This window comes from Scyliorhinus torazame, chromosome 13 (genome assembly GCF_047496885.1).
Source record: "Scyliorhinus torazame isolate Kashiwa2021f chromosome 13, sScyTor2.1, whole genome shotgun sequence".
NCBI lineage: Eukaryota > Metazoa > Chordata > Chondrichthyes > Carcharhiniformes > Scyliorhinidae > Scyliorhinus > Scyliorhinus torazame.
The window spans coordinates 18749828-18774735 of record NC_092719.1 but is presented as its reverse complement, the minus strand read 5'-3'; the positions used below and the strand labels follow the sequence as shown (position 1 = coordinate 18774735).

The following is a 24908-nucleotide window of genomic DNA, read 5'->3' as shown; positions in this document are numbered from 1 at the left end:
TTCTGGCCCTTACAGGGTGCCAACACGGCACTGGAGCAGTTCACGCTTCTCCAGCTGCCGATCCCGGCGCGAACTGGGCGTCGCGGGATCCGCGCATGCGCAGTGGCACCGGCGCCAACGCGCGCATGTGCGGTGGCCACCTTCAACGTGCCGGCCCCGATGCAACATGGTGCAGGAGAACAGGGGCCAGTGTGTAGGAAAAGAGGCTGAGGGACAGAGAGGCCGGCCTGCCGATCGGTGGGCCCCGATTGCTGGCCAGGCCGCATCGGAGCCTCCCCCCCCCCCCTCCCCCAAAGGCCGCCACCCGACCCTTGCACGCAGAGTTCCTGCCGGCTACGAGCAGGTGTGGACGGTGCCGGCGGGACTCAGCGTTTTAACTGCGGCCGCTTGGCCCATCCCAGACCAAGAATCGGCGGACCGGCCGTGTAGAGCAGTCGGTGACCGGCGCCGTTCCAAACACGGTGGCGCCAATGGCGCCGATTCTCCGCTCTGTCGAGAATCGCGTGCCGGCATCGGGGCGGCATGGCCCGGTCGCGGGGATTCCCCGGCCCAGCCCCGGGCTGAGAGAATCCCGCCCGATATGTCAGGGCATTACCGTTGGGTTTCAGCTGAACAGGTGAAGCAATTGGTGCGAATCCAACTTGTGCCAGATTTTGTTTTCAGGAATCAGTTCTTCTCCAAATTTTTCACATTATTTCCTGTCTCTCAAATGTTCTCAACAAATTGTATTTCAGACAACCACTCTGCCATAAAACCATCCCAAAATCACTTTCATCGGAACAGCTAATTCAAAATGATTAGAAAAATCAAAGATTAGAAAAGGTAATTTGCTCCTCCCAAAGTTTGTACCTTCAAGTACTCCAATTCTCGTAACCTGCGGTCAATGCTTTCAGCACCCCAGAGGTCCTGAGTATCCGATAGATTATTCTTGAGACTCATTGCTCCTTTTGGTACCTGATCTGAAGTTTATTGCTCAATATCTTGAACCATATTTGCCAGTAGGATATTATTTCTGCTGGGTTATATTGTCTACATCTGTACACAAATAGAAGCATAGAAAATAGGAGCAGGAGGAGGCCATTCAGCCCTTCGAGATTGCTCCGTCATTCATTATGATCATGGCTGATCATCCAACTCAATAGCCTAATCCCGCTTTCCCGCCATATACTTTGATCCCCGCCATATACTTTAACTGCTTCTGGAAAACCTACAGGGTGCGATTTAACCAAATGGGAACAAAGTCCATAGTGAGCGGGTTTAGCCGCGTGTCCACCGGCGCTCGCAGCGCCGAGAAACTCAAGGCTATAAAATGTGACTCGTGTTTGATAATCGGCCACAATGGGCCACACAGCCATAGTTTTGTGCACTGAGGAGCCCCACTCCCCGGAATTCCTCAGTGTAGTGAGTGATCGGGACGTTATTTAAAAATGGCGTCCTGATCTCGGAGGCACCCAAAGCAACACCTGACACTTCCCCTAGCTCCAATGTACTATGGAACACCCGCACAGGGCATCCCCGGCCGATCGCACCCGTGCAGAAAAGCCAGCTTCGCACCTTGGCAGTGCCAGGCTGATACCCATGTGGCACTGTCAGGGTGACAGGCTGGGAGTGCCATGGTGTCCCGGTGGTATCCTCTGCTCAAAGGACATGCTCCTAGGGGCCTCTCATCCCCTGGGAGACCCCATGAGTGATGTTCCATCTGGTCCCCATTTGTGGAGAGAACAATGAACAGCGCTCACCCGAGGTCTCCGAAGCGAGGGTTTAGATCCTACGCCTCAGCTAACTGAGGAATTTGCACATTAAAGTGAGACTAGCTGTGTCGCTTTAATATGCAGATTTGCTAAGAAATGAACCCGCCCACAATGGGCAGGATTCATATCGCAACGTCTCATGAGATCGTGTTAGATCTTGCGAGACATTACGAGCTGGGTAGATCCCAGGAGCGGGGTCTCCCGCCTTTCATTGGCCACGCTGCATCGCAGTGAGCTGCTTTTCGGGAGCAATGTGACCATTAAATCACGCCAATGATGTTTTGGCCTCAATTACTTCCTGTGGTAATGATATCTACATGCTCACCACTCTCTGGGTGAAGAGATTCCAGACTGTGACCACAGGTGCTGGACACACCCACCATCAGGAACATCCATCCTGCATCTACCCTGTTAGAATTTTATAGGTTTCTATTCTTCTGAATGCCAGCAAATATAATCCTTACCAAATCAATCTCTCCTCGTACTTCAGTTCCGCCATCCCAGGAATCAACCTTTGCTGCACTCTTTCTAGAGCAAGAACATCCTTCCTCAGCTAAGGAGACCAAAACTGTGCACAATATTCCAGGTGTGGCCTCACTAAGGCCTTGTATAATTGCAGTCAGACATCCCTGCTCCTGTATTCAAATCCTCTTGCAATGAAGGCCAACATACCATTTGCCTTTTATCCTGCCTGCTGAACCTGCAGGCTTGCTTCAGTGACTGGTGTATAAGGACACCCAAGTCTCATTGCACATTCTCCTCTCCTAATTTATGGCCATTCAGATAATAGTCTGCCTTTTTTTATTCTACCAAAGTGGACAACCTCGCATTTACCCAAATTATTATTTAAAAAAAAGTAAGTTTATAGTATCCAATTCTTTTTTTCTCCCAATTAAGGGGCTATTTAGCGAGGCCGATCCACCTAGCCTGCACATCTTTGGGTTGTGGGGGGCGAGACCCACACAAACACGGGGAGAATGTGCAAACTCCACACAGACAGTGACCCAGAGTCGGGATCGAACCCTGGTCCTAAGCGCTGTGAGTCAGCAGTGCAAACCACTGCGCCACCATGCCGCCCATTCATTTACCCAAATTAACTGCATCTGCCATTCATTTGCCCACTCACTCAACTTGTCCAAATCACACTGAAGGACCTCTGCATCCTCCTCACAGCTCACCCTCCCACTCAACTTGGTGTCATCTGCAAATGTGGAGATATTACATTTTGTTCCCTCATCTAAATCATTAAAAATATTGTGAATGGCTGGGGTCCTAGCACCGATCCCAGAGGTTCCCCACTCATCACTTAGTCCAATTGGAAAAAGACCCGTTAATTCCTACTCTTTGTTTCCTGTCTGCCAATCAGTTTTCTATCCACCTCAATACACTACCCCTAATCCCGTGCGGTTTAATTTTACACGCTAATCTCTTAAGCGGGACTGTCAAAAGCCTTCTTAAAGTCCAAATATACCACACCCCACTGGCTCTCCCTCGTCAACTATACTACTGACATCCTCGAAGAATTCCAGTAGATTTGTCACCCATAATTTCTCCTCCATAAATCCAAGCTGACTGTCCGATCCTGCCACTGTTTTCCAAGTGCTCTGCTATAAATGCACTGATCTGTACCACAAAATACCCTGGTGGAGAGAACAGTGAAGGAAAACAAACACTGCACTAAAAAGTTATCATGATTCAAATGACAGCGAACACAATGAGGAATGTTAGGCTTAAGAAATGAAATCAGGCACAACTTCTTCAGTCAAACGATATTAGACTTGTGCCATAAATTACCAGGAGACACGACTAAAGCATACAGCATTAATAAAGAAAATAATATTTGCATTCATAGAGCGTCTTAGCATTCTGAATGCTTCACAGGAGGAATTACTTTTGAGGTGCAGCTAAAATTAACATGTGGGCAAAACGGAGGTAATTTGTTTGAACAGAGAGGAAAATACAGGTTATAGCGAAAAAGGATGGTGCAAGGATAAAAGGACAGGCTTGCTGGAATTAACAGGCTTTTTATATACTTTTATGTTCTTTTAAGTCGAGATATTGTACCTGACTTCCAAGTGAAGCACCAGCAGGCACCGGTCAGCCATTTCTTGAAACGACCTTGCAAGATCATTGAGAGTTTCCATTATCTGCTCAGACACTGGAGGAATATCCATGTTTACATGAACTTCTTGGCCTGAAGAGAATGCTGTGAATCAGGAAGACACCACAGAAATAATTAATAATAACAATCTTTATTATTGTCACAAGTAGGCTACATTAACACTGCAATAAAGTTACTGTAAAAATTCCCTAGTCATCACATTCCGGCGCCTGTTCGGGTACACTGAGGGAGAATTTAGAATGTCCAATTCACCCAACAGCATGCCTTTCAGGACTTGTGGGTGGAAACCGGAGCATCGGGAAACCACGCAATCACAGGGAGAACGTGCAAACTCCACACAGACAATGACCCAAGCGAGGATCGAACCTGCGTTTCTGGCACTGTGAAGCAAAGGTGCTAACCACTGTGCTACTGTGTATCACAGTCAGAACAAAGTCAAACCATAATGGATGTAATAAGCAGGGAACTTAGAATTTTCTGAAATAAAAATTATTAGCTTGAGATGGGAAATACAGGAATTGAATTCCATTGAAATGTTCCCCATCTATTGTCCATCTCTAATTTCCCTCAAGAAGGTGCTGATGAGCCGCCATCTTGAATATAACTGAGTGATTTGCTGGGTCATTTCAGAGGGTAAATAAGAGCCAACCATGTTGCTGTGGGCCTGGGGTCACATGTGGCTCAGATCAAATAAGAATGCTAGATTTCCTTCCCTGAAAGATGTTTAGAACTATCATTTGTTTTATTGTCACTGTTACTAATCTCATTTCAGATTTTAATTTTTTTTTTCATTAATTGAACTTAAATTTCCCAGCTGCTGTGATGGGATTTCAACTCGTGTCTCTGCTTCACTGGTCCAGGAATCTGCATTACTAGCTCAGTGACATAATCATTCTGCTACCTAATGCCTAAATGGTCCCCAACCAGTGGTGCTCCTGCACTAACTGTACAAGGAAATTCAACATTCACCTCCCATTGTTAGGTGCAATGGCCCCTTCCAAACTGACTCCTCCAACAGAATCATCACACTCTTCTCCAAAATGTGTATCTTTACATTTAGTAAGTGGCACAGATTGTTTATAAGGGGCTGTTGGCAAAGCTTCCTCTTACATGAAGGATTGTATGCAATTCCAGTATAATGAGTAGAGGATTCATCCCTGCATTTTAAGTAAATGTTTCTATTTGTTATTTTATTTCCCTCCCGGAGACCTCTTCACTGGTTTTCCCCCTTTGTGGGAGGAAACCAGCAAAGAGGGCAGCAATCTGAGCAGACGGTGGGTAGAGTGGTGACAAAAGTGTTTGGGTAAGAGTTGGGAGGAATATAGGAAATTAAGGGGATGCGGGGACTTATGGGGAAAGGATAGGATGGGGAATCAGACAATGGGTTAGGGGCTGAGGTGCACTTCTTCACGTTGCTCTGTGCCACCATCTTGGATAGATTCAAGCGGGCGGCACAGTAGCACAGTGGTTATCACTGTTGCTTCACACGCCAGGGACCTCAGTTCGATTTCCGGCTTGGGTCACTGTCTGTGTGGAGTCTATACATTCTCACCATGTCTGCATGGGTTTCCTCCGGGTGCTCCGGTTTCCTCTCACAGTCCAAAGATGTGAAGGTTAGGTGGATTAGCCATGCTAAGTTGTCTTAGTGTCCAAAAAGGTTGGGTGGCATTATAGGACTGTGGGGATGGGGTGGAGGTGTGGCTTAAGTAGGGTGCTCTTTCCAAGGGCCGGTGCAGACTTGATGGGCCGAATGGTTTCCTTCTGCACTGTAAATTATATGATTCCGCACCCCCCCTCCACCCCACTTTCAAATGCCCTACAACTGATCTGATTTAGACTGGTGAAATGAATAAGAACTTAAGAACTAGGAGCAGGAGTAGGCCATCTGGCCCCTCGAGCCTGCTCCACCATTCAATGAGATCATGGCTGATCTTTTGTGCACTCAGCTCCACTTTCCGGCCCGAACACCATAACCCTTAATCCCTTTATTCTTCAAAAAACTATCTATCTTTATCTTTAAAACATTTAATGAAGGAGCCTCTACTGCTTCACTGGGCAAGGAATTCCATAGATTCACAACCCTTTGGGTGAAGAAGTTCCTCCTAAACTCAGTCCTAAATCTATTTCCCCTTATTTTGAGGCTATGCCCCCTAGTTCTGCTTTCATACGCCAGTGGAAACAACCTGCCCGCATCTATCCTATCGATTCCCTTCATAATCTTATATGTTTCTGTAAGATCCCCCCTCATCCTTCTAAATTCCAACGAGTACAGTCCCAGTCTACTCAACCTCTCCTCGTAATCCAACCCCTTCAGCTCTGGGATTAACCTAGTGAATCTCCTCTGCACACCCTCCAGTACTAGTACGTCCTTTCTCAAGTAAGGAGACCAAAACTGAACACAATACTCCAGGTGTGGCCTCACTAACACCTTATACAATTGCAGCAGAACCTCCCTAGTCTTAAACTCCATCCCTCTAGCAATGAAGGACAAAATTCCATTTGCCTTCTTAATCACCTGTTGCACCTGTAAACCAACTTTTTGTGACTCATGCACTAGCACACCCAGGTCTCTCTGCACAGCAGCATGTTTTAATATTTTATCATTTAAATAATAATCCCTTTTGCTGTTATCCCTACCAAAATGGATAACCTCACATTTGTCAACATTGTATTCCATCTGCCAGACCCTAGCCCATTCACTTAGCCTATCCAAATCCCTCTGCAGACTTCCAGTATCCTCTGCACTTTTTGCTTTACCACTTATCTTAGTGTCGTCTGCAAACTTGGACACATTGCCCTTGGTCCCCTAACATTATCATGGTCTATTTCATCTGTATTGTTCATTATCACAGAACACAAATCCATTGAGCAGTTCCAACTACAAGGCATTTTTTTTTAAATGGAGAGGAAAAACACAACTGTAAATAATAATATAACTTATACACTACTGCAGTATATAGACCAGATTTTATGTTACCCAAGGGAATTTTGTTTTGTACAAAATGCAGATTAGACATTTTCAATCTATTTAAATTGCCACAGAGAACAGCTCAATTTAGTTGGTTTACAACAAGATGCTGTTGTCAAGATCAGCATGGAGTGAACTGATGACACTGTAAAGGATACAGAACACTGTTACAATAAAATATTACAGATGGGGAGATGTTACAGAACTGATGAATCGTGCAGATGGGAATACTTATAAAGTATCTGAATTAAAAAATGGCAAATAACCTTAAACAACATTTTATGTGATGAGTTCAAAGGATCCCATTACATCCATCCCACAGCCATTATCAAGACTAACCCTTTGAGGACTGAGGCCCCTTTAATATAAAAAAAATATTCACTCTATATTCGGCCAGATTTGAATTTTTTTTTTAAATCTGTATTTTATATGTAGACTTTACAGCATAGAAACAGGCCATTCGGCCCAACTACTCTGTATTGTTTGCTGGGTTTTTTTCTGGGTTCCATCTCTGTCTGTGATTCTCTGTAATAGTTTTGACAATGAGTTTGCATCCAAAATCATAACCCATCTTATCGAGTCAATGAAGCCTATTGACCCGCTGCAAATTTCTGTTCCTATTTCATATTTCTAGTTTATTTTCGCATATCTATTTAATCTGCTGTATAATCACCCACTCGGGGGTACAGAGTGATTTCCACATTTGGGGTGTTCTGACATCCTTTGGTACCAGTCAATCTACTCCTGATTGTAAACATACTGTATCACAGGCACTATGGTGTTGGGTGGGACTCTCTGTCAAATCAATTCTCTCAAATGTGCTCAAGTTCAATTAGAGATAAGAATGGAAGCATTGAATAGTTCACTTCATAAAGGTTTGCATTTTCAAATAACCTTTTAATGGTAGTGGAGCAAAGTTTAGGTTCAGATGGTAGAAGCTTGTAGAAAATGGACCGATAATCTCCGGTGGCGTGATGTGGGGGGAAGACGTGCACGAGGTGGCTCAGCTGGAAAACCATCCTTTTCCCCTGTGCCACAAGTCCTTTACTTCTTGGAAACTCTTGAAATTTAGCCGTTTGGAGTTCTCCCTTCTTTGAGATGCCCAAGGGAGGCAGAGGCAAGAAATAATTGATCCGAAATTCGTCAACTGATTCTGAAGCCTCTCGAGATTCAACTGGAGGTAAGATGGCGGAGGTGGCTTCTGCACTTTGACCACTCCACTAATGGTCGAGGCGCTCATTCGTATTCTGCTGATCGAGTTTCATAAACACCGACAAAACTTGAGGGTGAATCTTAAAAGATCAATTGAAGAGGTCTTGGCCCCAATTCAGTTGGTTCTTGAAACCATACACAAGACCGTCGCAGCTCATGGAGCCACCATTAAGAGCATGGAGATGGCATTATCGGATCAAAGTGATCAGATCACCCCTTTAGAGTCCAATCTTATTTCGGTGGCTGAAGACAACAAGGCATGAACAACAAAGCGTAATGATTGGAGAACAGGTCCAAGAGACAGAATATTCGAATTGTGGGGTTATCAGAAGGGGTGAGAGCCGCACCGACTGAATATTTCTCGAATATGTCCACAAGATGGTGGGTGAGGGTGTCCTTACATCCCCTCCAGAATTAACGGGGCCCATCGCTCACTTCGACATAAGCCTTGTTCTGGAGATCCACCTCGTGTGGTGATCGCATGATTTTGTAGTTTTAAAGAAAAACAGCAGGTTCTTCAATGGGCAAAGGAGCATCGTGATCTCAAGTGGGAAGGACACTCCATTAAGCTGTACCAGGACATGAGTGTAGATCTCACTAAAACAAAAGCCGCTTTTAATGGAGTGAAATCCACCTTCTGCAAGAATGGAGTCAAGTTTGGGATGGTCTACCCAACTTGTCCTTGTGTAACACTCTGGGGAAAAAGACCACTTTTTTTACTTTGCGGGGATCCGGATTCCGCTGTTCAAAGGCACAAGTTGTGCGCTGTTTAATCTGTTTTATGGTTCTGTGGACAGGCACTTTATATTTTGTGCCTTTTCATGTTTATTGTTTGGCTGTGCTCTTGATGCCTTTGGTTAGATTTGAGAGGTCTCTGCTATTTATTTTTTACATTATGTTGCTCCCTTTCTCTTTTCACTGTTGTTTGGCACAAGTTTTAATTGCTAACGACGCGTTGGAAGTTAAATCGTTTTCACTCTCAAGTTGGGAGTCTCCCTGCTAACAAGGGTGTTAGTTAACGGGAGTGGTATCAGAGGCGTTTCTGTAGCTCATAACAATTGTTTTTTTTTAAAATGAGCTTGTGTTTAGTTTAGTTTTGTTAAATATAGGCTTTAGGATAAGTTATTATTTGTCACTTTTCTATTTGCTCTTTGGTGTGGTAAAACTCAACTGTAATGGTGTTTATGGGGTGGGGTGGGTTTTAGTGTTAGTTTACTGACGGTGTCTGCTGGTTTCCTTCTTTTTTAGAAATATTTTTATTCAAATTTTTACATATTTTCAACAAACTCCCCCCTTACAGAAAAAAGAAAACCAAAGAACACATGAATAAACATCTTACAACTACATCACGTATTCCCCCAATATACAAACCCCCCATTAAGCAATAATAAACACAGCAGAAAACACAAAGTACACCCCCCACCCCCCCGGGTTGCTGCTGCTGCTGACCACCTCCTAAAGCTCCGCTAGAAAGTCTAGGAACGGTTGCCACCGCCTGAAGAACCCTTGCACAGAGCCTCTCAAGGTAAATTTTACCCTCTCCAATTTAATGAACCCTGCCATGTTGCTGATCCAGGCTTCCACGCTTGGGGGCCTCACATCCTTCCACTGTAGCAGAATCCTCCGCCGGGCTACCAGGGACGCAAAGGCCAGAATACGGGCCTCTTTCGCCTCCTGCACTCCCGGCTCGTCCGATACCCCAAATAGTGCTAACCCCCAGCTCAGCTTAACCCGGGTGTTCACCACCTTAGACACCATCCTCGCAATACCCCTCCAGAACCCATCCAACGCCGGGCACGCCCAGAACATATGGGTGTGATTTGCTGGGTTCCCCGAGCACCTCCACCACCTGTCTTCCACCCCAAAGAACCTGCTCAGCCTCGCCCCTGTCATATGCGCTCTGTGAAGAACCTTAAATTGTATCAGGCTAAGCCTGGCGCAAGAGGAGGAAGAAATAACCCTACCCTGGGCGTCCGCCCACGCACCCTCGTCTATCTCCTCCCCAAGTTCCTCCTCCCATTTACCCTTTAGCTCCTCCACCGAGGTCTCCTCCTCCTCCTGCATCTCCTGGTAGATCGCCGAGACCCTGCCCTCTCCAACCCACACCCCCGAGATCCTGGATCCTGAGTGCTGGAAGCAGCGGGAACTCCCTCACCTGCCGTCTTACAAACACCCTTACCTGCATGTACCTGAAGGCGTTTCCGGGGGGGAAGCCCAAATCTTTCCTCCAGCGCCCCAAGGCTTGCAAACGTCCCATCTATAAACAGGTCCCCCATCCTTCTAATTCCTGCCCTGTGCCAGCTCAGGAACCCTCCATCCATTCTCCCTGGGACGAACCGATGGTTCTCCCGGATCGGAGACCAAACCGAAGCCACTACCTCACCCCTGTGGCGTCTCCATTGCCCTCAAATTTTCAAAGTGACCGCCACCACCGGACTCGTGGTGTACCTAGTCGGCGGAAGCGGCAGCGGTGCTGTCACCAGTGCTCCCAGACTCGTGCCGACACAGGACGCCATCTCCAGCCTCTTCCACGCCGCCCCCTCCCCCTCCATTACCCACTTGCGGATCATCGCCACATTGGCAGCCCAGTAATACCCACACAGATTAGGTAACGCTAACCCTCCTCTGTCCCTACTCCGCTCCAGAAACACCCTTCTCACCCTCGGGGTCTTTTTCGCCCACACGAATCCCATGATGCTCCTACTGACCCGCTTAAAAAAGGCCTTAGGGATCAGGATGGGGAGGCACTGGAATATAAAAAGGAACCTCGGGAGCACCGTCATCTTCACCGACTGTACCCTACCCGCCAGGGAGAGTGGCAGCATATCCCACCTTTTAAACTCCTCCTCCATCTGCTCCACCAGCCTCGTCAAGTTGAGCTTCTGTAGGGCCCCCCAGCTCCTGGCCACCTGGATCCCTAGGTACCGAAGACTCCTTTCCGCCCTCTTCAGTGGAAGCTCCTGGGTGTACCACGAAGAGCTCACTCTTCCCCATGTTGAGCTTATACCTGGAAAAGTCCCCAAACTCCCTGAGGATCCGCATCACCTCCGGCATCCCCCCCACTGGGTCCACCACATACAGTAACAGGTCATCGGCATACAACGATACCCGGTGTTCCCCCCCCCCCCCCCCCCCCCCCCCCACTCGCCCAGCCCCTCCAGTTCCTGGACTCCCTTAGAGCCATAGCCAAAGGCTCAATTGCCAATACAAATAGCAAGGGGGATAGGGGGCACCCCCGCCTCGTCCCCCGGTACAGCAGAAAGTATTCCGACCTCCTCCAATTGGTGGCCACACTCGTAAAGTAGCCTAACCCAACTAATGAACCCCTCCCCGAACCCAAACCTCCTCAACACTTCCCAAAGGTACCCCCACTCCACCCTATTGAAGGCCTTCTCCACGTCCATCGCCGCCAATATCTCCGCTTCCCCCTCCACTGCAGGCATCATGATTACGTTAAGGAGCCTCCACACATTGGTATTCAGCTGCCTTTCCTTAACAAAACCCATCTGGTCCTCGTGAATCACCCCTGGGACACAGTGCTCAATTCTGGTAGCCAACACCTTCGCTAACAGCTTCACGTCCACATTGAGGAGAGAGATTTGCCTATACGACCCACACTGTAATGGGTCCTTGTCCCACTTCAAGATCAGCGGGATCAGCGCCCTGGACATTGTCGGGGGTAGGCCCCCCCTCCCCTCCCCTCCCCTCCCCTCCTCCCCTCCCCTCCCCCTCCCCTCCCCCCCCTCCCTCGCCTCATTGAAAGTCCTCACTAATAGAGGGCCCAGCAGGTCCATGTACTTCCGGTAAAATTCCACTGGGAACCCATCTGGCCCCGGTGCCTTCCCCGCCTGCATACTCCCCAGCCCCTTAGTCAGCTCCTCCAGCCCTACCGGTGCCCCAAGCCCAGCCACCTGCTCCTCCTCCACCCTCGGGAACCTCAGCCGATCCAAAAATCGACGCATCCTCCCCTCCTCCGTCGGGGGCTCAGACCTATACAGCCCCTCATAAAGGTCTCTAAATACCCCATTTATTCCCACCGCACTCCGCACCGTGTTCCCCCCTTTATCCCTAACTCCCCCAATCTCCCTCGTTGCCTCCCGCTTCCATCCACCAGCAAGCCCACATACAGGCGCCACAGCGGCCGCTGGTCCCTCTCCTCCCCTAGCTCCAGCTCCACCCAATGCGGGGCATGGTCTGAGATGGCTATGGCCGAATACTCCGTGTCCTCCACCCTCGGGATTAGTGCCCTGCTCATAATGAAGAAGTCTATCTGGGAGTAAGCTTTATGGATGTGGGAAAAAAAAGAAAATTCCCTGGCCCCCGGCCTGACAAACCTCCATGGGTCCACTCCTCCCATCTGGTCCATAAACCCCCTCAGCACCTTGGCCGCCGCTGGCCTCTTACCCGTCCTGGACCTGGAGCGGTCCAATGCTGGATCCAGTACCGTGTTGAAGTCCTCCCCATTATCAAGCTCCCTGCCTCCAGGTGCGGAATCCGGCCCAACATGCGGCGCATAAATCCGGCATCGTCCCAATTCGGGGCATACACATTCACTAATACCACCCGCACCCCCTGCAGCTTACCACTCACCATCACATACCTACCTCCATTGTCTGCCACGATGTTCAGCGCCTCAAACGACACCCGCTTCCCCACCAAAATCGCCACCCCTCGATTCTTTGCGTCCAATCCCGGGTGGAAAACCTGCCCTGCCCACCCCTTTCTCAGCCTAACCTGATCTGCCACCCTCAAATGGGTCTCCTGGAGCATAACCACATCTGCCTTCAGTCCCTTCAGGTGTGCGAACACACGGGCCCTCTTGACTGGCCCATTCAGGCCTCTCACATTCCAAGTTATCAGCCGGATCAGGGGGCTGATAACTTATCGACACTTGCTGTCACACAAAGAGCAGAAAGCCTGATGAGAGGGAAAGTTAACAGGGGCGGTGTCCTGTAGAACTATAGCCCAGTCCAGCTGTACCTCAGCCCAGTCAGGGCCTCACCCCAGCCAGGGATTAGTGCTGTCTGCACTGGCCTGTAGCCCTGGCCTTTAAAACCTTCATTTTTCTCATTTCAGAAATATCTGAGCCAGGAGCCAACACACAGGTGACTTTACCAGCGGGAAGGGTGTACCTCCTGGAAGATTGTTTATTGTAAATCAATGTCGTTCTGAATTAAAGCTCATGACATCAAAACAGAAAAAAAAAAATAACAGGACCTTTTCTTCTCAAGAAACTCATTTAAGCAATGACACTCTGAAAGGCTTCCTGTCCTCTGTCCTTAATGCTCCCGCTGACACAAAACTCATATTAAATGTACACATGGATGATTTAATGGGATTTCAAAGAAAATCAATTTTTTTTTAGCAGCAGCAGCAGCCAGGGCACAAAGATTCAAAGCCGGTTACTGCACTGACTGAGTTCTCGGAGAAACCGCCCAATGACAAATTGTCAAACTTCTAAAGGTCAAGCAACTGATTTTCTTCGGCAATAGTTGTGAGCTGCTCACTGTGCAGAGTCCCTCATGAGCATGGAGTTCCAGAATCACTGGAAGGCCACACGATTGCAACATGTTTTTTTGAAAGACAATGGACAAGCATGGAGCATACGAGTAAGTAATCTTTTTTGAACCTCTAAAGCAGAGTTACAAATTGAGAGGTAAAGAGAAATAGATTTTTGAACAGTAAAGGAATAAAAGTTGACGGTGAGTGGGTGGGTAAGTGGAGCTGACTCCACAAAAAGATCAGCCATGATCTTATTGAATAGCGGAGGATACTCGAAGGGCAAGATAGCCTACTCTTGCTCCTAGTTCTTATGTACTTATGAGAGGAAAACCTTGAGAGAAGACTTTTTAATAAATTGCGAGAAGACAAATGGGGAAATGTTGCAATTCAGTGCGACAAGGAACAAGAGCACATCCTGGGAATTCAGGAAAGGATTTTAGTGGAACGCCGGCTGCATGTAGTCTACTCAACATGTTCTGACATCCTGATAGGTGCTTCTCTCACGTGAAGTTAGGCTGGGAACATTCGCTCTTACATTCCATGAATTCATAAGCATCGGTATTATGATAGCTGGTCAAATGTTACACAACTGAGACTTCCGGGTTGCGGCGATGCGGAGCTAAGCCGCGCGATTCGGCAGCTCCCGCGAAGGTGGACTTTTGGGCCCGCTAACGGAGCCCCAACGGCATTTTTTAAAATAACCAACCCATGGGGAAGGAAGGAGAATGGTCCCCTACTAACCTGCATGGATCGGACCCGCAGCGAAACGGCGAAAAAAGCGGCCCTGGAGCAGCGGGAGAAGAAAGAAAAAAAAAAAGCAAAATGGCGGCGCCCACAGACAAAGAGGAGATGCAAGAGTTCATCAAGTGCTGCTTCGAGGAGCTGCGCAAGGAGATGGTGGCGCCTATGCTGGCAATGATTGAAAGACTTGGAGCAACCCAGAAAGCCCAAGAGGTGAAGATCCAGGAGATCCAGGAAAAAGTGAGTGAGAACGACGATGAGCTCGTGGGCCTGGCGGAGAGAGTGGAGTGGCACGAGGCGCTACACAAGACGTGGGCGGGAAGACTCGAAGACCTGGAGAACAGGTCAAGGAGAAACAATTTGAGGATACTGGGTCTCCCACAAGGAGTGGAGGGGGCCGATGCCGCGGCATATACGGGCACAATGATCGGGACGGTGATGGGCGCGGAGGCCCCCCCGGTTTTGCTGGAGCTGGATGAGGCGCACCGAGTGCTTGCGAGGAAACCCAAGGCAAATGAGCCGCCAAGGGCGACGGTGGTGAGATTTCACCGGTTTACGGACAGAGAGAGGGTCCTGAAATGGGCCAAGACAAAACGGAGCAGCAAGTGGGACAATGCGGAGATCAGAATATACCCGGACTGGAGCGCGGAGGTCGCTAAGCGGAGAGCGGGTTTCAACCGGGCCAAAGCGGTGCTGCATCGGAAAGGAGTGAAATTTGGAATGTTGCAGCCAGCGCGACTGTGGGTTACACATAATGGCCAATACCACTACTTCGAAACGCCCGAAGAGGCATGGACCTTTATACTAGCTGAAAAGCTGGACTCTAATTGAGGGTTTGTGTGGGAGGGGGGTGTTTGAGGGTTGAAGTGTGATGGTTGTTGTACAAAGGGGGTCAACCACGCGCAGGAAATGCTATATGGGCTGGGGGAGAGGGACAAGGCCATGACAGGAGCTGCGCCATGGGGGGCGGGGCAGGCTTTGGAAAGCGCGGGGTTTTCTTTCCCGCGCGCGGCAAGAAAGGCGGGAAGGGGAACGAAGGAATGTACATTGATTGGGAGATTCCCACACAGGGGGGTCAAAGGGATGGCGGGGGAAGCCGGGGTCAGCAGGTGTCAGCTGACTTACGGGAGGGATATGGGGGGAGCAAAAAAGCTAGACGGGGATCTAGCGGGGGTGGGGGGGGGTGAAAGAAGGGGGGGGGGAAGAGGAGGGAGGGGGGGAATGGGGGGAGGGAAAGGGTTGCTGCTGCACTGGCCGAAAGAGAACGGGACACAGAAGAGGTGGCTGGGACGGGGGTCCCCCAGTGGCGGACTGGAGAGTGAGGGAGACGCGGACAAGGGACTGGCCCAGAAAAGGAGATGGCTAGTCGGCGGCGGCGGGGGTGGGGGGAAAGAGTCCCTCCGATCTGGCTGATAACGTGGAACGTGAGGGGCCTGAATGGGGCCGGTGAAGCGGGCTCGAGTGTTCGCGCACTTGAAGGGACTGAAGGCAGATGTGGCAATGCTCCAAGAGACACACCTGAAGGTGGCGGACCAGGTCAGGTTAAGAAAGGGATGGGTAGGACAGGTATTTCACTCGGGATTAGACGCGAAAAATAGAGGGGTGGCAATTCTGGTGGGAAAGCATGTGTCATTTGAGGCCAAGACTATCGTAGCGGATAATGAAGGGAGATATGTGATGGTGAGTGGTAGGTTGCAAGGGACGTGGGTGGTGTTAGTAAATGTATCCGCCCCGAACTGGGATGATGCTGGATTTATGAAGCGCATGTTGGGGTGCATTCCGGACCTGGAGGTAGGAGGACTGATAATGGGAGGGGACTTCAATACGGTGCTGGACCCAGCACTGGACCGCTCCAGATCAAGGACGGGAAGGAGGCCGGCGGCGGCCAAGGTGCTCAGGGGTTTTATGGATCAGATGGGGGGAGTGGACCCACGGAGGTTTGCAAGACGGCAGGCCAGGGAATTTTCTTTTTTCTCCCACATACATAAGGCTTACTCCCGGATAGATTTCTTTGTTCTGGGCAGGGCGCTCATCCCGAGAGTGGAGGGGACTGAGTATTCGGCCATAGCCGTTTCGGACCATGCCCCGCACTGGGTGGAACTGGAGCTGGGAGAGGAGAGGGACCAACGCCCGCTGTGGCGGCTGGATGTGGGACTGCTGGCTGATGAGGTGGTGTGTGGGAAGGTGAGGGGGTGTATTGAAAGGTACTTGGAGGCTAACGACAACGGGGAGGTGCGAGTGAGGGTGGTATGGGAGGCATTGAAGGCGGTGATCAGGGGAGAGCTGATCTCCATCAGGGCTCATAGGGAGAAGACAGAGGGAATGGAAAGGGAGAGTTAGTGGGGTAGATCTTGCGAGTGGACAGGAGATACGCAGAGGCCCCGGAGGAAAGATTACTTGGGGAAAGGCGACGGCTTCAGACGGAGTTTGACCTGCTGACCACGGGCAAGGCGGAGGCACAGTGGAGGAAGGCGCAGGGGACGACTTACGAGTACGGGGAAAAGGCTAGTTGGATGCTGGCGCACCAGCTCCGTAAGAGGGCGGCAGCGAGGGAAATAGGGGGAATCAAAGATGGAAGGGGAGCCACGGTTCGAAGTGCAACAAAAATAAATAAGGTATTCAAGGCCTTCTATGAAGAGCTGTACAGATCCCAGCCCCCGGGGGGGGGGGGGGGGGGGGGGGGGGGGGGGAGCGGGGATGAGGCGATTCCTGGACCAGCTGGGGTTCCCGAGGGTTGAGGAGCAGGAGGCGGTTGGTTTGGGGGCACCAATTGGGTTGGAGGAGTTGAGTAAGGGTTTGGGGAGCATGCAGGCGGGGAAGGCCCCGGGGCCAGACGGGTTCCCGGTGGAGTTCTATAGAAAATATGTGGACCTGCTGGCCCCGCTACTAGTGAGGACCTTTAATGAGGCAAGAGAGGAGGGAACCCTGCCCCAGACAATGTCGGAGGCGACAATCTCCTTGATTCTAAAGCGAGTCAAGGATCTACTGCAATGTGGATCGTACAGGCCGATTTCGCTCCTCAATGTGGATGCTAAGCTATTGGCGAAAGTACTGGCCACTAGGATTGAGGACTGTGTCCGGGGGTGATTCACGAGGAGCAAACGGGATTCGTAAAGGGCAGGCAGTTAAATACCAATGTGCGGCGGCTCTTAAACGTGATAATGATGACATCGGAGGAGGGAGAGGCGGAGATAGTGGCAGCTATGGACGCGGAAAAAGCCTTTGACCGAGTAGAGTGGGAGTACCTCTAGGAGGTATTGCGCAGGTTTGGGTTCGGGGGAGGGTTTATTGGATGGGTTAAGCTCCTTTACAGCGCCCCGGTGGCGAGTGTAGTGACGAACCGGCGGAGGTCGGAGTACTTTCGGCTGTACCGAGGGACGAGGCAGGGGTGCCCGCTGTCCCCCCTGTTGTTTGCATTGGCGATCGAACCCTTGGCCATATCACTTAGGGAGTCTAAGAAATGGAGGGGGATAGTCCGTGGGGGAGAGGAGCATCGGGTATCGCTATATGCGGATGACCTGCTGCTATACGTGGCGGACACAATGGAGGGGATGGTGGAGGTCATGCAGACTCTGAAGGAGTTTGGAGAGTTCTCAGGCTACAAGCTTAATGTAGGGAAGAGTGAGCTTTTTGTATTACAGGCAGGGGACCAAGAAAGAGGGATAGGGGACCTACCGCTGAGGAGGGCGGAGAGGAGTTTCCGGTATCTGGGGATCCAGATAGCCAGAAGTTGGGGGGCCCTACATAAACTGAATTTGACGAGGGTGGTGGAGCAAATGGAGGAGGATTTTAAAAGATGGGACATGCTCCCGCTTTCGCTGGCGGGTAGGGTGCAGTCGGTCAAAATGGTGGTCCTTCCGAGGTTTTTGTTCGTGTTTCAGTGCCTCCCCATCGTGATCACCAAGGAAGAGGATGGAGATGGCGTCCTGTAAAGGAACGAGCCTGGGGGCGTTGGTAACGGCACCGCTGCCGCTCTCGCCGACAAAATACACCACAAGCTCGGTGGTGGCGGCAACACTAAGGATCTGGGGCCAGTGGAGAAGGCACAGGGGTGCAATGGGAGCATCGGTGTGGTCCCCGATCAGGGGTAACCAGCGGTTTGTCCCAGGGAAGATGGAAAGGGGGTTCCAAGGCTGGCATCGGGCGGGGATAAGAAGAATGGGGGACCTGTTCATTGACGGGACATTTGCGAGCCTAGGGCCACTGGAGGAGAAATTTGAGTTACCCCCGGGAAATGCATTTAGATATATGCAGGTGAGGGCTTTTGTGAGGCGACAGGTGAGGGAATTTCCATTGCTCCCGGCACAAGAAGTTCAAGATAGGATGATCTCAGGGGTATGGGTCGGGGAGGGCAAGGTGTCGGAAATATACCAAGAGATGAAAGAGGGGGAAGCGCTAGTGGAAGAATTGAAAGGTAAATGGGAGGAGTAGCTGGGGGAGGAGATTGAGGAAGGGCTATGGGCTGATGCCCTGGGTAGGGTTAATACCTCCTCCTCGTGTGCCAGGCTCAGTCTGATACAATTTAAGGTGGTTCACAGAGCGCATTTGACGAGGGCGAGGCTGAGTAGGTTCTTTGGGGTAGAGGATAGATGTGAAAGATGTTCAGGGAGCCCGGCGAACCATGTCCATATGTTTTGGTCATGTCCGGCATTGGAGGGGTTCTGGAGAGGGGTGGTGGGAGTAATATCCCAGGTGGTGAAAGTCCAGGTCAAGCCAAGCTGGGGACTAGCAATATTTGGAGTAGTGGATGAGCCGGGAGTGCAGGAGGCGAAAGAGGCCGGAATTCTGGCCTTTGCGTCCCTAGTAGCCCGGCGAAGGGTCTTGCTATTGTGGAAGGAGGCGAAGCCCCCTAGCCTGGAGGCCTGGATTAACGGCATGGCGGGGTTCATAAAATTGGAGATTATTAAGTTTGCTTTGAGAGGGTCTGCACAGGGGTTTTACAGGCGGTGGCAACCGTTCCTAGAATATCTTGCGGAGCGTTAGAAGAAGGTCGGTCAGCAGCAGCAGCAACCCTTGGGGGGGGGGGGGAGGGGGGAACGAGAGATTGTTTGAGGGGATGGACGAGCGGGAGATGGCATGGAGGGTGGGGAGAAACGGCACATGCGGCCAAGAGCCAGTGTACAAAGCTATGTAAATATACCATCTTGCCATGTATATATCTTGCTCGGAGATTTTGCGTTATTTTGTTATGGGGGGGGGGGGGGTTATTGTTTGTAAAGGGAAAAAATTGTGTTGTTAAAAAACCTTAATAAAAAATATTTTTAAAAAAAAATGTTACACAACTAAAGGTCATTCGGTTAACCTCAACATCCTTTCTGTAATAGCTCGCACGGGGCCTACAGGGTGGGAATTATTATCTTCCCCTTGGTTCTTACTGAGTACCAGCTCCCCCATGTATTAACCTGTGTACGAAAGGTCGGCGAGGAAGGCACCAACCAGAACAGGAACCTGGTAGGGATTTACTGGGCAGTGTATACATCGTGTTGGAAATAAAACGATGTTTCTTTATTTTACTCAGTGTGGACTCCTCGTGTCCTTATTAAACTGGCGACGAGGAGTAAACTAGCTGCAACCTACACTCTGAGACACCTCCCTGATTTTCTGGACCTAGATTTGGTTTTACTTGATTCGCCATGACTCTGTTTGGGCAGTTAGATGCATCTGACACTGGCGTTGAAGACTGGAACCAGTATGCAGAAAGGATGCGTTACTTCTTCTAGACCAATAACACGGAAAACGAGTGGCAGACGATCATACTGTTGACGGCCTGCGGAGTGCACACATTTGGGTGATCCGGAGTTTCATGTACTTGGCGGCGCCAGATGCGCAATCGTTCAACCAACTCGTGGCACTTGGGATGCAACACTTTAACCCAACCTCGCCAATAATCATTCAAAGATATTTGTTTAATACGGCAAAGAGGTCCCCTGGTGAGTCCGTCACCAAGTTCGTATCATGGCTACGGAAGATAGCTGAGTTTTGAGAATATGGAACTACTTTATCAGATATACTCCACGATCGTTTGGTCTGCGGCATAAATAATAAGATTGTGTGGTCCACCTTAGCTCTGGTAGTTTAGGACCAGCAATCAGTTCATCTTCCCCTCATTGTCATGGAAGGAAGTGGCCCTAGCCTGTTGGGCCGCAACTGGCTACATCAGCTGCAGCTGGATTGGTAACATATCCTCCAAGTGGTATCCGGTGATCTGTGTGCTGTACTGAGCGTGTTTCCCGAGGTTTCCCAGCCTGGCATTGGTACCATTAAAGGCGCCATGGCCAGAATCCACATGGACCCGGAGGCCTAACCTGATATTTTCGCTCCCGCCCGGTTCCCTATGCTTTTGTGGAGAAAGTCGAGGCTGAACTTCGTCTTTGGAGAGTTTGGGCATCATTAGGCCCATGCGCTTCACCGATTGGATGGCGCCGGTGGGCCCAGTCACGAGGCTGGATAAGATAGTCTGCCTCTGCACACACTATAAACTGACGGTGAACACAGCTTTGAGGTTGGATCTTTATCCTTTACCACATTGAGGATCTGTAAGCAACATTGGCTGGTGGGAGCAACGTTTACCTGCAACTGGAGCTTGATAAATCATCATGGAAGTATGTCATGATCAATACGCACAAGGGACTCGAGTATACCCGGATCCTATTTGGAGTATCCTCGGTGTGTGCAGGGAAGGCCTGCACCCGGTTGCCAAGAAAGTGAAAGCTATCAAAATGCCCACAGGACACAATCGAGCTTCGCTCTTTTCTTGGACTAGTAAATCTGGCAACTGTCCCCTTCATTTGCTCCTCAAGCAGCACCAGCCTTGGGAATGGAGGAAGGCCTGGGAGGAGGCATTTAAGTAGGTGAAACGACGGCTGTCCTCTTTGGGGTTATTGACATATTTTTACCTTTCTAAACCATTGTCCGGCATATGTGATGCTTTGCATACGAGATTGGGGCAGTCTTGCCTCATCGGACGAATGATCATAAACATCCGATCGTCTTTGCCTCCCGGATACTGGCTGCAGCTCAGAGAAAATATGCCCAAATATTATTGACTGCTCACAAATATTCTTTCGAGCCCTGCCCAGGGACCCAGATTGTGCATGTTGATGCATTGAGCCGTCTTACCTACAGACTGAATCCCCCATTGTGGCGGAGGAAGTAGTCACTGTCCTGAATTTTACAGACTCCGTGCCAGTCACTGCATCATAAATTTGTGACTGGACACAGACCGACCCCGTCCTGACCAAGGTGCGGCATCTGGTGCTATGGTGGCCAGCATCGACAGCTGCCGGGGAGTTGAAAGCTTTCTCCTACAAATTCTCGGAGTTGATTGTGGAAAGTGGTATCCTCCTGTGGGACATGAGGGTTGTTGTTCTGACGAAGGGCCAGTTAATCGTGTTGAAGGACCTTCACAATGGGCACCCTGGAATGTCCAAAATGAAGATGCTGGTGAGAAGCTACGTCTGGTGGCCGGGTTTGGACATGGATATCCAGCTATCAAGAGCAGCAGAAACTCCCTGCGGCGGCGACCCTTCACCTTTGGGAGTGGCCAGGATGCCCCTGGGCTTGCGTACATGCCGATTTCACCGGTCCATTCCTGGGTCGATTTTCCTCACCCTGGAGGATGCCCACTCAAAATGGCTGGAGGTTCAAAGGATGTCGTTGATCACCTCACGGGCAACCATTGAGCGTTTGCACATTTCTTTTTCCACCCAGAGAATCCCTGAGGTGCTCGTGACAGACACCAGAGCCTCTTTCGCAAGTGAAGAATTTGCTTTCATGAAAAGCAACAGGATTCGCTATATCCTCATTGCCCCATACCATCCGGCATCAAATTGCTTGGCAGAGAGGGTCATGCAAACAGTTATACAGGAGCTAAAGAAACAGACTTGGGGCTCGATGGACAACAGGCTGGCAAGATTTTCATACAGGACCATGACACACGCAGTAACTGGGGTGGCCCCTGAGATGTTAACGAGCTGAAGGCTTCGTACACAACGGAGTTTGATTATCCCGGACATTGGCGCAAAGCTGCACCATAACCAAGATTTGAAAGGGCATTGCCCATTTCGACGTTGATGTCTTAGACACTTTGCACCTGACGATGCTGTGTTCATTCGTAACTTCAACGACGGTGCTCACGGGCTCTCTGGAATTGTTGTCCGCCAAACCAGACCAGTCTCTTACCAGGTTCGGGTCCATGGTCACCTGATGCGATGGCAATTGGATCACATTCGCTCCTGGAAATTGCTCCCTTGTGAGGTTCCTCGAAGGAAACCTGTCCTGGATCCTCCGGCTCCATTACCGAACCAGTCTGCTGTGATGCCTCCAGTCTCTCTCAACGCCGACATGTCCGATGTTGTATCTTCCAACTCTGAAATGGAGACACAGACCTTCGAGGTCTCGGATGCTAATCAGCTGCCTCCCGCCGATCGTCTGCCACATCGTTCTTGCCGCAGAATACGTTCACCGGAAAGGTATATGTCGACCGATCCGGCTCATCGACTCAATGATGATTTGCTGGGGCCGACAAAATTCTGACATCCTCCACCTGCTCTGCCTCACCGGTCGTCGAGGGGAGTTTTCGGACTGGCAGGAATGTAATAGCCCACACGGGGCCTATGGGGTGGGAATGATCATCTTCCCCGTGGTCCTTACAGAGCATGAGCTTCCCGTTAGAGGCGGGGCATCTCTTTTCTGCATAAAAGGTTGGCCAGTAAGACACCGACCAGAATAGGAACCCAGTTGGAATCTACCAGACAGTGTGTAAATCCTGCTGTGAATAAGACTATGTTTCTTTATTTTCCTCGGTGTGGACTCACCGTGTCCTTATTAAACCTTCCGTGTTTCATTGACATCAATTTGTACTTCCTTCACTCTTCAAATTTCTCAAGTTAATTTTCTCTATCTGAAGTGTGTGGGTGGGAGGAGGGGAGGCTTTATAATCTCCAATAGGCTTTTGTTGTTTACATTCTTCACATTCAGGCCATGAGTCAACAGGTTAATCAACCATGAGGGTGTGTGTGTGTGGCAGGAGGCGGGGAGAGAGCAAGGGGGCAGTGTAAAGGCATAGTCAGACCCCACAGTACACCTGCTCGCACCACCTCACCTCGTACACTGTAGCCACTGGATAGCTAACTGCAGCAGACACCCCGTCAATAATCTTTCCTTCTGAGACCAGCCGTGACTTAGTGCACACAACAGTGCATTTATCTAATGAAGAATCACAGGGTTTCCACTGGCTGTTTCCTTTAATGGAGTGAAATATTTTTGTTTAAATGCCAAGCGCTGAAGATATCACCCATGGTAAATTATCTTATAGAATTAACGGAGTTTGATAAAATAAAGGAACTGGATTATCTGCAGAAATAGATTGACAAAGGATGAGCTAGTGATTACAAAAATGGACTACGCATAATCATTCTGTTCTTTGTGTTTGATTCAGTGGGTGGAATTTAATCTTGCCGATGGCAGTCGTGCCTGCCCCTTTCGAGAAGGCTCGATGGAATTAAATGCCCTTCGGCATTAAACTGATCAGCGTCGGGCCTTCCCAAGGATTTAGGACACCGAGTAAAAAAAACATCCCAGGAGTCTTTGACAAAGCCCATCCAGACTTGAACCGTTAGCTCCCTTCTCTTTCCATAGATGCTGTCAGACCTGCTGAGATTGTCCAGTATTTTCTGTTTCTGTTTCACTAGGATGAATCCCGGTATGGAGGGATTGTCTTAGGAGCAAAGGTTAAACAGATTGTGACTCTACTCATTGGAACTTAGAAGAATGGGAGGTGATCTCATTGAAACATAGAGGATTCTTAAGGGGCTTGATGGGGTAAATGCTGAGAGGATGTTTCCCATCATGGGAGATTCTAGGACTAGAGGGCATAGTCTCAGAATAAAGGGGTGCCTGCCAATTATAGGACTGAGATTAGGAGGAATTTCTTCTCTCAGAGGGTTGAGAGTCTTTGGAACTTCTTGCCACAGAAAGCTGTGGGGGTAGAGTCCTTGTGCGTATTTAAGGCCAAGATAGATTCTTTATCAGTAAGGGAATCAGGAATTACGGGGAAAGGGCAGGAAAGTGGATGTGAGGAATGTCGGCGGATCAGCCCTGATCCTGTTGAATGGTGGAGCAGGCTCGAGGGGCCGAACGGCCTTCTCTGTTCCTATTTCTTACGGTCTTATCACATTGTTTATTGTGTAAATATAGATTGTTGCAATGTAAAGAAAGGTTCTCATCATCTCTTTCATGGTTCTTTTGTCACTTGTTTAAAACCTGCGTCCTCTGGTTACTGACCCTCCCGTGAGTGAAAGGTTTCTCCTTATTTCTATGAAGTCTCTCCTCAACCTTCCTTGCTCTACGGAGAACAAACCAAGCTTCTCTAGTCTTTCCATATGATTGAAGTTCCTCGTCTAGGTCCTTGCTTTCCCTGAAGGAAACAATTCTTCTCTGGAGTGCTGTGCACAAGTAGCCATTCTCTGTATGAGAGCCAAGACAGAATGTGCCATTAGGATATTCAATGGATTTAGGACACCAGAACCTAGCTTGACCGTGTGCGCACCACAAGTCCAGAAATGCACTCACATCAGCAGTTTCTGAATTTCAGTCAGATGCCAAAGTCCGG

The 24908-nt window shown here is 49.7% G+C and overlaps 1 protein-coding gene across 1 annotated transcript in view; it reads right to left on the bottom strand.

Annotated features, from left to right (window-relative positions):
- Window positions 1-24908, bottom strand: part of exoc4 (exocyst complex component 4) — a 707051-nt gene that overhangs the window by 45532 nt on the left and 636611 nt on the right. Inside the window, exon 14 of the mRNA XM_072471115.1 lies at window positions 3816-3957. Within this exon, the coding sequence (XP_072327216.1) occupies window positions 3816-3957 (142 nt within the window). The remainder of the gene's footprint in view (window positions 1-3815; window positions 3958-24908) is intronic.